Genomic DNA, 13,962 nt, shown 5'->3' with positions numbered 1-13,962 from the left:
ATGGCATGCTGAAGAGGTAACCAAACCATTTGATTCAGCTGTGTTGGAGTAGGGATGCATCTAAAAGCTGCAGGACGGTAGCTCTCGAGGACTGGGATTGGGCACCCCTGTTTTAAAGGAAACATTTGTACATTAATATCCATAAATTCCGCCGTCAGCTGATAAATGACCTGTATTTATATAGCGCTTTACTAGTCCCTAAGGACCCCAAAGCGCTTTACATATCCAGTCATCCACCCATTCACACACTGGTGATGGCAGCTACAGCCACCCTGGGGCGCACTGACAGAGGCGAGGCTGCCGGACACTGGCGCCATCGGGCCCTCTGACCACCACCAGCAGGCAACGGGTGAAGTGTCTCGCCCAAGGACACAACGACCGAGACTGTCCAAGCCGGGGCTCGAACCGGCAACCTTCCGATTACAAGGCGAACTCCCAACCGATACAGATACAGAGGTAGTGTGTGACATTGTTCTCTCAACTATAGCTAGCCTGCAAAACAAATGACTATGTTTGTTGTACAGAGGTCACTGAAAGAAGAAGAGAGAAAAAGCTCACCCAAAACACCAATCTTACTTTACATATTTCTGAATGATCAGGCTCTATCATATTTTAAGACCTCACAGTCGCATATGATCCCAATAGACCACTGCCTTCTCAGACTCCAGGCTTACTTGTGTTTTTCTCAGGTTTCCAAAAGCAAATTGCAAAGAAGAGCTTTCAGCTGTCAGGATGTTGTGCTGTTGGGAAACCTTAGTTTGGATTCAGGAGACAGGAACACTCTCTTTTTTATGATTAGGCTTAACACCAACTTTTAATGACTTTTACAGTTAGAGTTGGATCAGGTGTCCCTCAATTATGTTGTTATAGACTCAGGCAACTGGGGACCTCCCCAAGATAGCCTTGGCATTCTCCCCACCATACTTTGTTTTTTGTTTGTCTATCTATGCTCTCTTTCTTCTCTTCTCTTTCCCTTGAATCCCCAACAGGTCACTGTAGATGACGGTGTCTTCCTGAACCTGGCTAACTGACAAAGGTGTCTTCTTGTTAAAGGGGAGTTCCTCCTCCCCACTTTTCCCAAAAGCTCTTCATGGTGCATCGTCTGATTGTTTGAGTTTTCTCTCTAATCTATGGTGTCCTTACCTTACACTATGGTTCACGAAGTTAAAGCATCTCAAAGCGACTGTTGTGAACTGACACTATAAAAAAAGTCTAAAGATCAGATTCTTTTTCTTCCCACCATATCTTTATTACACTGTTCTTTATGCAAAACAGATCAGCAGTCCAAGCGGTACCCCACAGGAAGCTGCTGTATAGTGTGAGATCTCACCCCATCTGACAGCATCTCCAACACTTGGGTGGAAACATATACAAAGACCAACACAAACAAAAGTACAAAAATCTACCAACAAACTGAACAATTGCAGACACAAACAAACAGAGGACATCCATGCAACATATCAGAAACAAAGATGAGGTTCTTATTGCACAGCTGCAGCTTCCACTGCCCTTGCCTGTAACTCCAGGATTGTGCTGGCGCATTCAACCAATATTCCTGTGCTGGCAAAAGTTGGTGGATTTCTCAGCCTTTCTTTGATGACTTTCCCCATCAAACCTGCGCTTATCTGATCAGACCAGCAGGTGTAAGCATGGCCTTGTAGTGCTGTGCTGGTCAGTGTTACTTAGATACTGCAGCCACAGGTACACAAAAGTCTCATGCATGTTTACATATTTAACCATGACATTAAAATGCACTCAATGGTTGATATTCATTAATCATGCTTTAAAACAATCAGCTCAGCAGTGAATGATCACACTGCGCCTGAAAGAACATTGTAAATCTGACTGCACATGTACTAAAACATGTTCAGTCAGAACTGTAGCATGACACATTTAGTAGGTTAATTAACATATGTGACAGTTGTATTAAAAATATCGTTCCTGACAAAAAGGTCATAAAAACAGCAGAATACTGTGTCCCAACTGGGATTTGAATGTCATGAAATGCACTTAAGATTCATAAAAGAGCTTCAGTCATCTCGATAGTGAACAGTCTGGGTGGTGTCCCAGGTCATCGAGGAGCACAGCAAACTCTGAATACCAGTCTCTGTTAAATACTGCCTTGAGCTGACTGTACAGGGTCGTATTCTTCATTTCAGGTTGAGATGCATGCTGGGACACCACCAGGCCCACTCCAGCGGTGGTAAGAAAGTAGTCTCCTGACCAGTTAGAGGTACCTGGGTAGCAGCAGAGCATAAACCTGGTCAGAGATTCCATCAACTTACTTAGAGCAACGACACATTTGTAGAATAACTGTGTTTCTCACCGATATAAGCTACTTTATCAGTCACCATGTATTTGTTGTGGTTGACTCTGGAAAATGGAATATCGGACTGGTTTGCCACTGGGACGATGTAGAGTTTCTGAAAAAAGAAAGGAGCGTAAACACAATTTTTTTTTTAAATAGTGGCAATCATCTTCAGGAGTTTCATGTATCCCATGTTGCGTCTTACTATCTGGATGCTGATATGCTGCTGAGGAGAGTCGAGTGAGGCTAGAGACTGAAGAAAAGGCAACATGTCTGGATCAGAATCCCGCCCGCAGCTGATCAGCATCCTGATTTGCACTTTCCTCTCGAACGCGGCCGTCTTGATGGCATCCTCGATGACCGGCCAGTATCTGCTGAGTGAAAGCCGAGGATTTCAGAGTGAGGAAAACAGAGGAAAACGATGTGGATCATTAATGTGGAGTATTTTCTGTAAAGGGTTAAGTTAACCTCCGAGGCCTGTCAAAGCGCGTGGTGGGGAAGTACTCCATGACAGCTACATCAACATAGTGTTGAGCCCCATAGATGATGGAGAGAATAGCATCCAGGTCCTGAGTCCTCGATGGAGGACAGAAGGATGGAGGAGAAGCCTGGAGTGAAACACAAGAAATCAACAGGAGCACTTGATTCATAACCACAGGTTTTAAGTATGTTTTTGTAGACATAGCTGCAGAGTACAACCCTTTCTCTATTAATGATAAAGAAAACCTAACAGTATCCTTTAAAAAGGAACTGAAACCTAATGAACTTACTGCCACATACAGCCGGGTGGAGATGTTATTCTCTTTCACCAGCAGGGGGTGTTGTTTGTTGATGTCTGTGTTATAGTTTGCAGGCCAAGGCTGTGGCAAGGAGCTGTTGGGTTGACCCATCACCCAGTAGGACTGGAAGATTTTACGAAGGTCCTTCGCAAGACTGGAGCAGTTGTAGATCACAACTCCTAGTTCCTTCACCTGCAGTTAAAAGTAACTCTTTAAATTGTTTAGCGGCGTTTCTAAAGGTTCAAAATAGCAAAGTACCTTTGATTGTCTAATGTGAGCGTTCACCTGTGTTAAAGCCCTCCAGTCCATGTTGGCGCTTCCAATAAACACGTGTTTCCTATCGACAATCCAGAACTTGCTGTGAAGAACGCCGTTTGCAAGGCGGCCAAAGTCCACCTTTCTCACATGAACTCCTGCAGGCAGGAAGAAAAAGACAAGGGTCAAGGTCAAGCTGGTGCAAAGAGTTGGTGGCCTACAAGACTTTGTTGAAGAGAAAGCAAACCTTTTTGTTTTAAGATCTGTAAATCGGTGGAGTTTGTTCTGACGGTGGGAACACTCGTTATCACTCGGACAGTCACATTCCTCGAAGGAAGCTCTTCAAGCTCTTTCAGGATGTTCCTTCCCTGCCAAGGACACAATGAAAACATTAGAAGAAAAAAGTTTGTAGGGATGTTTTAATGAGGAACACAACTATCCACTGCAGCTGGTAACTCACGGGCATATCAGAGGAAGAGTTGACACTGATGTCTTCCCCAGTTAACGTCCAGTAGAAAGAGACCACATCCACTTCGTTTGTTGCCACTGAGATGAGATTGTTCCAGACTTGTTCAAGAGGGGTCCCAAATGTTACGTTGCCTTTGTATTTCATATGTTCGGGAATGCTCTCCACAAGGGCCATGCTGCAGGATTTAAAAAAAAAAGACATCTGCTCAGGGAATTCTTTGGAAGTTGAAGTGGAAAAAATTGAAAAAAGTAACTTTTAATCTTTAAGTCTACAGATGTGGAGTTGTAGACTCATCCAAAGCTTTAACTGACATCTATGAGGTGCTTTTACCCCTTTTAAGGGGTATTACAGCTTCCCTTTAACCTCTATATCCTTAAAAACAGTCAAAGTTGATGTTTTGTAGAGTCAAAATATTACTGCAAATGAACTTAAAACAAACACTTGCTTCTACTAGCAAAATGATTTTGAGGGTTACCAGGAGAAAGGCTCTTTTCTCCAAAAATATCTCGATGGCTTAGGTTTGCAAAGTTGCATCTGAACAGACAACAAGAGTTTTGGAACAATTTCCTTTGGACAGACTAGAGCAAAGTGGAGATGTTTGCCGAAAACCAAACACAGCACAGCAGCACAAACACCTCATATCAACTATCAACCGCGGGGGAGGACAGGTGATGGTTTGGGCTTGTTTTGCAGACCTGCACCTTGGTGGCATCGAGTCAAAAGAATCCAGATGCTGAAATGGCACAAAGTCCAGACCTCAACCTGACTGAAATGCTATGGGGGGCTTTAAGAGAGGTGTGCAAAAATGAATGCCAGCAAACCTCAATGAAGCAAAACAAAGGAGTTAATCAAAAACAATGTGAAAGACAGTCACACAAAAAATGATTACATCAAGTACTTCTATGCATTTTTTTTGAACGTTTTACCAACTTTCTACAAACCTTAAAAGAAACCTGACGTTTGATGGCAACATCCCCTGAGAATAAGTGACTTCACCTGGTTAGCTAGTCACATAGCTTCACAGCCTTTATTGTAACAAAGAACTTCCTTTTCTTTGTGGCAGCTTCAGTGACATTCCAGTGAAGCAGCTTTTACCTTTGTGGGCATAAAACCGCGGTAAAGTGAGCCGTCATTTGTGAGCCGCGGTCAAGCCAGCCGCCTCCTATCCGCCGCATAAATTTCCTTGCGCTTTTACACCAGTCTTTACGGTAGCGCCTTTTCGCTTTATATCCCACGCGCACGCGCGCACACAAATTACAATGGAACAGCCCAATACAGTCAATACAATTATGGAAATTTCAGAAATTCATTAAAAATCATCCTGAATAGTTGAGGTCCAACTTTCAACAGATTCCTTCTCTGGGACACCTACTGTACCTGTGTGCCAAGTTCCATCCAGATTTACTGTAAAATTCCTCAGAAAATAAAGGAAACTTATATTCAATCTAATACAGCCAATACACTACAATTATGTCAATTTTCAAAAATTCATTAAAAATCATCCTGAGTACACTCTAAGAAATGAAACATGGGGTTTTTAAAAATTAATTCTTAGTTTTATGTTCAATATACTTAAAATTGTTAATCTTATGGGTGTAATTAATATTTTTAAATTTGATTTAATTAATTCTATACCGTTTTAATGTTAAATAATATTGATATTTCCAATTTATTGAACACATTTAATTAAATCCAAAGAGCCCTTTCCACATCCTTTCTGAGCATGCGCAGAGAATGAAAAAAATCTTCGCGCATACGCATTGACCTTCTTCACCTACGCCACAGTGTGCTTTGGCCACGTGTCTGGAAAGAGGGATTAATCACGATTCATCCGTTGGAGTTAAGGTAATTTCTTCCTATTTTTAATAGAATATAATTTAACTAGTACTTTGTGATAATATATGGCGTATATTTTTCCGGTAAATATGTGGGCAGTATGTGTTCTGTAGGTTGTAGCATTTTGCTAGCATTGGAAACATTCATTTGCATATTCGATATTACTGCACATCTGAATATTGTCCCATCTGCGTTTAAAATTTCATTCGAACTCCGAATAGCACACTTATTTTATTTGTTTTATTGCACTATCAAGTTAGGAGAACGTTAGCCCGAACAAGAATTGGGATACATGTGCAGTGATTGTTGAGGACTCGTCTGTTTCACTGAAGAGAACCGCTAGCTGCGTAGTTTGCATATCTTCGCGCATCAAGTCTCAAAGAGACCTCTGAAGGTGACCCCCACTTGCCCCCAAAATTAAGTATACTGGGTGGTTAGTGCTCCGTTTGTTTGCTACGGTGTCAAAGATATTGCACTTTTATTTAATAGGTCATTGAGAGTTGAAGAGCCCCCTCCCAGCAAAACGACAACAGCCAAAAATAGGCCAAAACATGCCAAAAAATGCTCTGCTTGGTTAGTGCTTGTTTGTGCCGTTAAAATTAACATTTGTGCTGCTAAGGTTAACCAGTTACTAATGTTTTACTTTTTCGCGGTGACGTCAAGGGCGTCAAGCACGCGCCCCGTGCTTACGGGCGCGAGTGAGCGTCCGGGTGATGTAGGCGTCGTAGAAAACGCTCGCTCGCGCCCGAGCATTTTGTGGCATGTTTTGACCTATTTTGGGCCATTTTCGTGTTGCTTGGGGGGGGGGGGGATGAACTCTGAATGACCTATTAAATAAAAGTGTAATATCTTTGACACCTAGCGATACAAACGATGATTTTACCAGCACAAACCGACAAACGGAGCACTAACCACCCAGTATACTTGATTTCATTTTTGGGGGCAAGTGGGGGTCACCTTCAAAGGGTCACGTTCACAGACTGGGCTGCTCCGGTATATAATGGTAAACGTGCTCACAGGAACAGATTTATGAAATGAGTAATAGAAATTTTGGAGCATTTGAAATTTAACTTGTATTATTAATACATTTTAAAAGAAACAGGATTGTTCTTAAGTTTAGACCATCTCTGTGCTACCCCTTTGCATGTGTCTCACTGTACACGATTCATTTTTTCTGGTTTTCTTTTTCTCTCAGGTTGCTGGTTGTGGAATTTGGAGCTGCGGAGATTTGAGCTGTGCTCCAAAAGTGCATGTTGAAGGTACCTAATGCTTTCATATTATTTACTTTTTCCTTAATACGCAATTTTACATTTTGAATTCTCTTATTTGGTCTTTTAGGTTATCACCACAGTTCCACTGCTGTCCACATTCATGAGCAGTCTTGACCAGTACTCTGACCAGTTGATGAAGATTCTACGAAAAAAAGGAGGGGAAACAGCGCGGCGGATCACAGCAGCATTGTCTACAATTTCACAGGTATTCTGTCTTGTTATAATGTTCTGTAACTAATAGATTAGTTGCAGGTTGATCTCAGGTCTGGTTATTAACCTGTATTTTTAACTTTCTTGGGTCATTTTATGCTTGTTCTCTCCTGCGTTATACTTTCTCATCTCGCTTTTGGCTTATATTCTGGACTTGGTCCTGACACAAAGCAGAACTAAGTAACTCATGCCCCTAGAGGCCATAAGTGCCGCTGCTGGCATTGTAGCTTTTTTCTTTTCTTTTTTTTGTTACTCATTAATTGTCCAAAGGAATAATTAGCTACACTGAGAAAAGACAAAGGCAGACAACATTTCACATTTCGCCACAACTCAGTGACACAATAGATTATTTTTTTTCACTCAAACTTGGTATAAATACTGCAAATGTGGTGGTAGCCCGCATACCTCATATTAACCTGACAGTGTGTAGTTTTTGTCATTAATTTTTGGAAATCTCTATCAAAATGTTTTTGATTCCTTTGAACAGCACTCCTATGCAACAACACTTTTCGGGTGGTACACCACGCTAAAGCTGCATTTTCCGCGACCCAATGTATCGCAATCAGTGTAATTGGACTCATAACTTATAATCTTTATGGGAATGAATTGGTAAGCTTCTCATTCTCTAACACAAAATACTACTTGCTTGCAAAAAGCATGTTTAAAATTACTTAGAAACAATTATGAATTGGTTAAACAACAATAAAAATTGACTTAAGTTCTGTGGGGGTCTCTAAAAACTTCAAAAAAGTAATTGCCATGCATGTGTTGTTTTGTTTAGAGTTCCCGAATCGAAGTGAAGCGTGAATGCATCCTTAAAGCTGTGATTATATACCTGAATGAGAACCCTGAAAATCTCATCAGTAAGTTTATTTTTAAAGGGATATTCCACCCCTCAGTAAAATTTTGACTGTCATAATTCCCAGAGTTTTGTAAGTTGAAAAATGTATTTTCTAAACAAGCCCAGGCATTCTCCTGATCTGGCAGCAATCAGTTTTCTTTAAATTAGCTTACAACAATAAAGTGCATGGGAAATACTAGGATTTTGTTTCCATTCACTTACATTGTTTTATGCAAAACTAAAGAAAATGACCCTGGTCAGCAGAATATTGATAATATTATTAATGTATACTCCTTCTGCCCTCTGTCCATGTTTCATGTATCTTCTTCTTGGTCTTTATTTGGTGATAGTCTTAAATCCACATTTTTCTTTGGTCTGTTCTCCTCAGTCTCATTCAGGGATCTGTGTAATTAGGATAGTGTGGACCATTTGAACTAAAATGGAGTGAATAGATAGATGATGCAATGACCAAAATACAACAGATTTAAAATATATGTCCTTTTCAGGATTTCAACGTGATGGAAGCTGAAGAGCTTGAGAGGATGGATTTGGCGTGTTTATAAAATAATCCATGAAGGAGCACAGCCTGATGACTCCCTTGAAGATGTTGGCATCATTATCGAGAGATGCACCGTCTTGCAGGATCTTCACGATGTGGCGAGCGGGTGTGCACTTTTGTTTGGGCTAATTTACTGCCTCAATCTGAGTTACCCAAAGCCACGTCGCTACACATTTGAGTTCTTCCAGAAGGTGCTCATGGGACTGGAAGACAAAAAACTGTCTAACAAAATACAAGTGCTGAAGAACAAACTCTGCCAAAAGGAGACGCAATGACTCTTGTAGATCGAAATGTCTCCGAAAATAAGTGCTCTGTTTCACTGTTTAAAAGTTCATAAATATATATATATGTTGATCTTTGTTTGTAAATATTTTGTCATAGCTTTAATATTTAAGAGATTTACCGAATGCTTTTTTTCTTTTGATTGTGGAAAAGAAAACATAATTCAGAAACTGAGTTTTTTGAACTGGGGACAAAATTACGCAGATGGATATATTTCCTTGTTTCACAACATTTTCTTCAGTTTGAGTTGCTGTGGTAATTCTGCAGACTGTAGCCATTACAGACCTACAACTGTAGATCCTGAAATCATCCTACTCCTCACTACACTGTCACTTAGTTGAAACTGGAAAGTTGTTTCAGATGTTTACATTTTATTTTACACACTTCATTTAATGTTGCATTATGCAGTGTTGTTTCCCTGTTTAAGCTTTGCCTCGTTGAAGGCTTTTGTTCAAGTTGTTAAAGCAACACAATTTTTTTTTGTATTTACACTTCATATTAGTTCTTGTGTACCAGGTTTCCATTGTAGGTCAAGGATCTTGAGTGTTATAAATGTTAAAGTGTATGTGCAAACAAATGTGAAAAGGTTCTAAGGTTGTCACCTGTACTCAAGTTAAGTGCTGGATTTTTGGTCTTAGTATTTAATTAAGAATATTTTGAGATTTGCTATATGCATTTTTTTTTTATTGTAAAATTTATTATATAATAGAAAACTTATAATTCTGAATCAGATTTTTGTAACTGGGGACTAAATCGTTTTTACCTTTTTGTGTCACTTAAATATTTTCTGTAATTGCATTATACAGTGATTTTTAAGTTGCTGTGGTAAATCTGCAGATCTGACTATAATCACAAGTTGTATTGAATTTGACATCTTACGGCACACTACAATGTCACTTTGTTGAAACTCGGAAAGTTGTTTCCAGTGTTTAAATTTTGGTCATGTCCTTTAAGCATTTAATATTGCCTTATGCAGTGTTGTTCCCTGTAGAAGCTTTGCCTTGTTAAGGCTCACCGTAAATAAAGTTGTTGATGCAGCACCCTTTTTTTGCATTTACACTTTATGTAAGCTTTGGTGTAAGAGTTTTCTATTGAAGTGCAAGGATCTTGAATGTTATAAATGGTAACGTGTGAGCAAGTGTAAAAAGGTTTTTGAGTTGTCACCTGTACTCTGTAGTTAAGTGTTAGACCTTTGCTGAAGACCTCTGAAAGGTCCAAACACCTAATTACAATGTATAGATGACAACTCAGGAACCTTTCTAGACTTGTTTTGTTGATACCTAAACATTTAGCATATAGATGAAACTATTAATTAAATCATAATTAATCAAATTAATTAGGTCCAAAACGCAATCTAAATGGTGCCATTAAATTCAAATTAATATTGTCAATTGAACTTAAAGCAATACAGTTAATAAAATGAACAAAGTGTTTAAATTCTATTTAATGGTGTTAAATAGTAACAATGAAAGGAAAGCTGTTGCTTTTATAGAACAATTTCACTTCTGATATACATCGCCATTGAAATTGCAGATAATAACCATATTGATTTATGTTTAATTGACCAGGTTTTGTGAAAAAAAATATTTTTCAATTTGTTTCAGTTTTTAAAAATATGTTCTTAAAGATTACCGCAAGGTTTAGAATGGAATATGTTTTACTTACTATACAGCGGATGAGATGATGTAATTTAAAAGCAGTTAGGGGAGAATTAGAAGAACGTAACAAAGTATCGCCAAATTAAAAGTACTAACTAATAACAGCAAAAACAAGAATTACATACACTGATCAATAGTAATCTTAATCAACAAATACCAAAACTAATGCAAAAAGGGTTGGGTCACAAACCCAAACTGCGAGAATCACATTATTTTCTAAACTTAGTGTAATTTTTTAGAAAAGGTATTAAAATGAAAAAGAATGCAATACAAAATCTAAACGAACAAGCTCTATTTACATTTCTGAAATACATAACCTACATATGTACAGAAAAATCAGAATCGGAGAAGCTTTATTAATTTGACGGTGAAATTGAATACAAGTTTCCTGTAATTTCTGTGGAATATTACAGTGAATCTGGCTGAAACTTGGCACACAGGTACAGTAGGTGTCCAGAGAAGGAATCTGTTGAAAGTTGGACCTCAACTATTCAGGATGATTTTTAATGAATTTTTGAAAATTGAGAGAATCCTATTGTATTGACTGTATTAGATTGAATATAAGTTTCCTTTATTTTCTGAGGAATTCTACAGTAAATCTGGATGGAACTTGGCACACAGGTACAGTAGGTGTCCCAGAGGAGGGATGTGTTGAAAGTTGGACCTCAACTATTCAGGATGATTTTTAATGAATTTTTGAAATAAACATGATTGTAGTGTATTGACTGTATTGCACTGAATATGAGTTTACTGTGATTTCTGAGTAATATTACAGTAAATCTGGGTAAAAACTGGCCCAGAGGTAAAGTAGGTGTCCGAGAAGAGGATTGTGTTGAAAGCTTGGCATCAACTTTTAAGAATGATTTTTAATGAATTTTTGAATATGCAACCAGACTGTCACGATGGCTGTATTGGGCTGTTCCATTGTAATTTGTGTGTGCGCGCGCGCGGGTCTAGGCTTTCAATCAGGATATAAAGCGAAAAGGCGCTACCGTAAAGACTGGTGTAAAAGCGCAAGGAAATTTATGCGGCGGATAGGAGGCGGCTGGCTTGACCGCGGCTCACAAATGACGGCTCACTTTACCGCGGTGGAATAAAATAGTCTGCAGGTGATACAAGATCGCAGTCTGTCCTATTTTATTTTCCACATCTAAAATTAGGTTACAGTCAAATTCCAGTGAAGTGTCTGTGCTGCAGTGTTTAACTTTGCAAGCTAGAGCCAATCAAACCGTGGGTCAGGCTGATAAGGAATAACGTCCAGTCCCACATAAAGAGGAACACCTGGCCACTCAGCCTCCTCCTCCTTATATTTATTACACATAAAGAGGAAACTGTGGTAGATTTTGCGCGTTAAAAAAATAATCAGAGAATGAGGCCAAATAAAGTTTAAAAACGCACCACTTTACAAACACGGCGAAATCACGACTTGATTCCGAAACAATGAGCAAATGTGGACATGTTTCTTCAAGCCGTGCAGCAGATAGTTAAGAAGATCGTGATGTAATTACTGGATTATTACCTGCACTGATCAGTAGAGAAATTGCTCCAGCCGTCGTCACCTGGGAGTATCTCGTGGTTTTTGGGAGGTGGAGGTCTCTCCAGCACGATGATGGCGAGCAAAACTCCCAAAATAGTCAGACATGCCACAATCGCAAGTAGCTTCACGCAGCTGGTCTAAGAAGGTGAGGTTTGAGAGGAAGAGAGCTTTAAGAGTAAGAAAGGTCACGAAAGCGCATAGTTTGCTTTTTAATGTTTGATGCTGCCCTACCCTTTTGTTTGAATCGTTACTGTCATCAAGGCTGCTATACGAGGAGGTCATTTTCCCCTTTCAAGTGCTGTTAGAGACCAAAAGCAGGAAGTTACCGTGTCGGACAGAAGATAAACAAATTAGAGAGCTCACATCTGTGATAAGAACCAAATCATCTTCATTTCTGCAATTATTCCAGATGGTTTTCATTTTGGAATTGGATTCATTTTTAAAGTAATGAAAAGAAACTTACAGATTGAACTCTTTAAAAGTTTCTTCTAAGCCAACTTGATTGTTTTCTTCCTCCAAACTTCCCCCCAAATATGAGCAGAAGTGAATTCTGATGCTGAATATATCACAACATAGTTCCCATTTTCAGTTTCGTTTCAGGTTTTTTGGGTAGTTCTGTAGCATGGGGAGGGGTAGAGTGTAACAAGAGATAACAGATGACAAAAAGCAAAACAGGTTTACTAATCACATTTATTTGGAAAAAAACAAAACATATCTGACATCTTACACAAATAACCAAACATAAATAACAGCTATCAAATTACAACCAAATCATTTGGGTAGGGAAGGAATGGAAACAGAAACTGAAGATCCAAAACAGGGGACAGAAATTTGATACACACATTTTAAATCTTCAGCGGACCGTGTCGGACTAAAGCTAAGTGGAAATACTATCCCACAGAAGATGAATAGCAGCAACGGGTTGAGAATGACAAGAAGAAAAACATTCAAATTTTGCTGGAGTCTGTAAACAACCACTGTACTCGCCCGCATGAAACTTTATCCCATGCAGCTAATGTGGCACTTTTGTAGGTACTTCCCAGTTACAATCACATGCATGGTCCAGACTAGGAAGAGGGAAACTGAGAAGCTTGCCGGAGTTCCCTGCTTCGGCCTCCTGTGTCAGCATCGGATTCTTACAATCTTTCACCGGAGAGTCAAAGCTTTCAGTTTGCAGCGTATCGGCTTAAAGAGGGATGACGCTGTACTACCTCAGTGCAAAAAGACGAGATTGAGAGGTAACCTGTAGGACGTGTAGACGATCTTTAGACATTTACACACACGTTAACAAATCAGCTGCTATCATCAAAATTTTTTAACAATTTCATACAATTTACTTGGTCATAAATAACATTACATCTCTCACGACTCGAAGGGCCGAGGTGTCGTGCAGAAACAGATAAAGACGACACATTTCTCGTCCTTGAAATAGTGTTCGTCTTTGGACAAACCTTGGAGCCAAATTTTGCTTGAGGCGTGGAAAACAATCCAAAGCTCCCAAAGTGTTTGACACAAATATAAAAATAAGAAATTTTACAAAAGTTAGAAGGGCTGGGAATACTCTAAAGCTGCAGCCAGAGTTTGTGATTGCTTGCTGATTTACTTATAGAGCACACCCGTTCCTCCATTTAGATTGCACACTCCTGAAGTGGATTTTTTTCACCCTCTGTTGGACAAAAGCGTAGTGCCGACGAGGGAAATAGTACCAGCGTGCACACAAAATTGGCTTGTAGCGATTGCGTAATATTAACAAACTATTCTGGCACAAAAGGCGACTAACTCGTACCTACAGCCGTGCTGTGTCAGTTACAAAATACCAGTGTCTCAGGAAAAAATCCCCTAAAAAATACATTTTCATTCTACCCCACAAAGAGGAAGGAGGCAAACAAAAAACAATAAGCGTGGGGAGTTACTGAGGATGGAGCACACAGCATATCAGCATGTGCGAGTATTAACT

At 39.5% G+C, this 13,962-nt stretch overlaps 1 protein-coding gene and 1 long non-coding RNA gene across 6 annotated transcripts; one reads left to right on the top strand and one right to left on the bottom strand.

Moving 5' to 3' along the window:
- Window positions 1–353: 353 nt before the first annotated feature.
- Window positions 354–13,960, bottom strand: pld4 (phospholipase D family member 4). 4 transcript variants are annotated; one of them, XM_080871263.1, is made up of 11 exons: window positions 12,469–13,960; window positions 12,237–12,303; window positions 11,988–12,142; window positions 3,803–3,986; window positions 3,590–3,710; window positions 3,373–3,500; window positions 3,079–3,279; window positions 2,777–2,916; window positions 2,514–2,682; window positions 2,327–2,423; window positions 1,212–2,237 (listed from the first exon to the last, which is right to left on the bottom strand). In XM_080871263.1, the coding sequence occupies exons 2-11, from the start codon at window positions 12,285–12,287 to the stop codon at window positions 2,035–2,037; spliced, it is 1,449 nt and encodes a 482-aa protein (XP_080727389.1). In that variant the 5' UTR covers window positions 12,288–12,303; window positions 12,469–13,960; the 3' UTR covers window positions 1,212–2,034. The 4 variants fall into 4 exon arrangements, with proteins under 4 accessions (XP_080727387.1, XP_080727388.1, XP_080727389.1 ...); XM_080871264.1 differs by having other exon boundaries at window positions 1,216–2,237; window positions 2,514–2,679; XM_080871261.1 differs by having other exon boundaries at window positions 354–2,237; window positions 2,777–3,279.
- On the top strand, window positions 4,006–9,836 carry LOC308389739. Of its 2 annotated transcripts, XR_013970319.1 has the most exons (6): window positions 4,006–5,656; window positions 6,843–6,906; window positions 6,986–7,123; window positions 7,616–7,737; window positions 7,910–7,991; window positions 8,476–9,836. It is a non-coding gene; the product is annotated as an uncharacterized lncRNA (long non-coding RNA). The 2 variants fall into 2 exon arrangements; XR_013970318.1 differs by lacking the exons at window positions 7,616–7,737; window positions 7,910–7,991.
- Window positions 13,961–13,962: the final 2 nt, after the last annotated feature.

Source organism: Rhamphochromis sp. 'chilingali' (assembly GCF_963969265.1).
Source record: "Rhamphochromis sp. 'chilingali' genome assembly, chromosome: 21".
In the NCBI taxonomy this organism is placed as follows: domain Eukaryota; kingdom Metazoa; phylum Chordata; class Actinopteri; order Cichliformes; family Cichlidae; genus Rhamphochromis; species Rhamphochromis sp. 'chilingali'.
Note: the sequence above shows the minus strand (reverse complement) of the source record. Positions and strands in the feature narration are given on the sequence as shown.

What these genes read in the sequence shown, in the direction of transcription:
- pld4 (XM_080871261.1), bottom strand. Translation starts at nt 12,287, where the DNA reads ATGACCTCCTCGTATAGCAGCCTTGATGACAGTAACGATTCAAACAAA. An exon ending in GTAACGATTCAAACAAAAGG is followed by an intron (nt 12,143 to 12,236) that starts GTAGGGCAGCAT and finishes TCACCTTCTTAG; the next exon opens with ACCAGCTGCGTGAAGCTACT. An exon ending in ACAGATCTTAAAACAAAAAG is followed by an intron (nt 3,501 to 3,589) that starts GTTTGCTTTCTC and finishes TCCTGCCTGCAG; the next exon opens with GAGTTCATGTGAGAAAGGTG.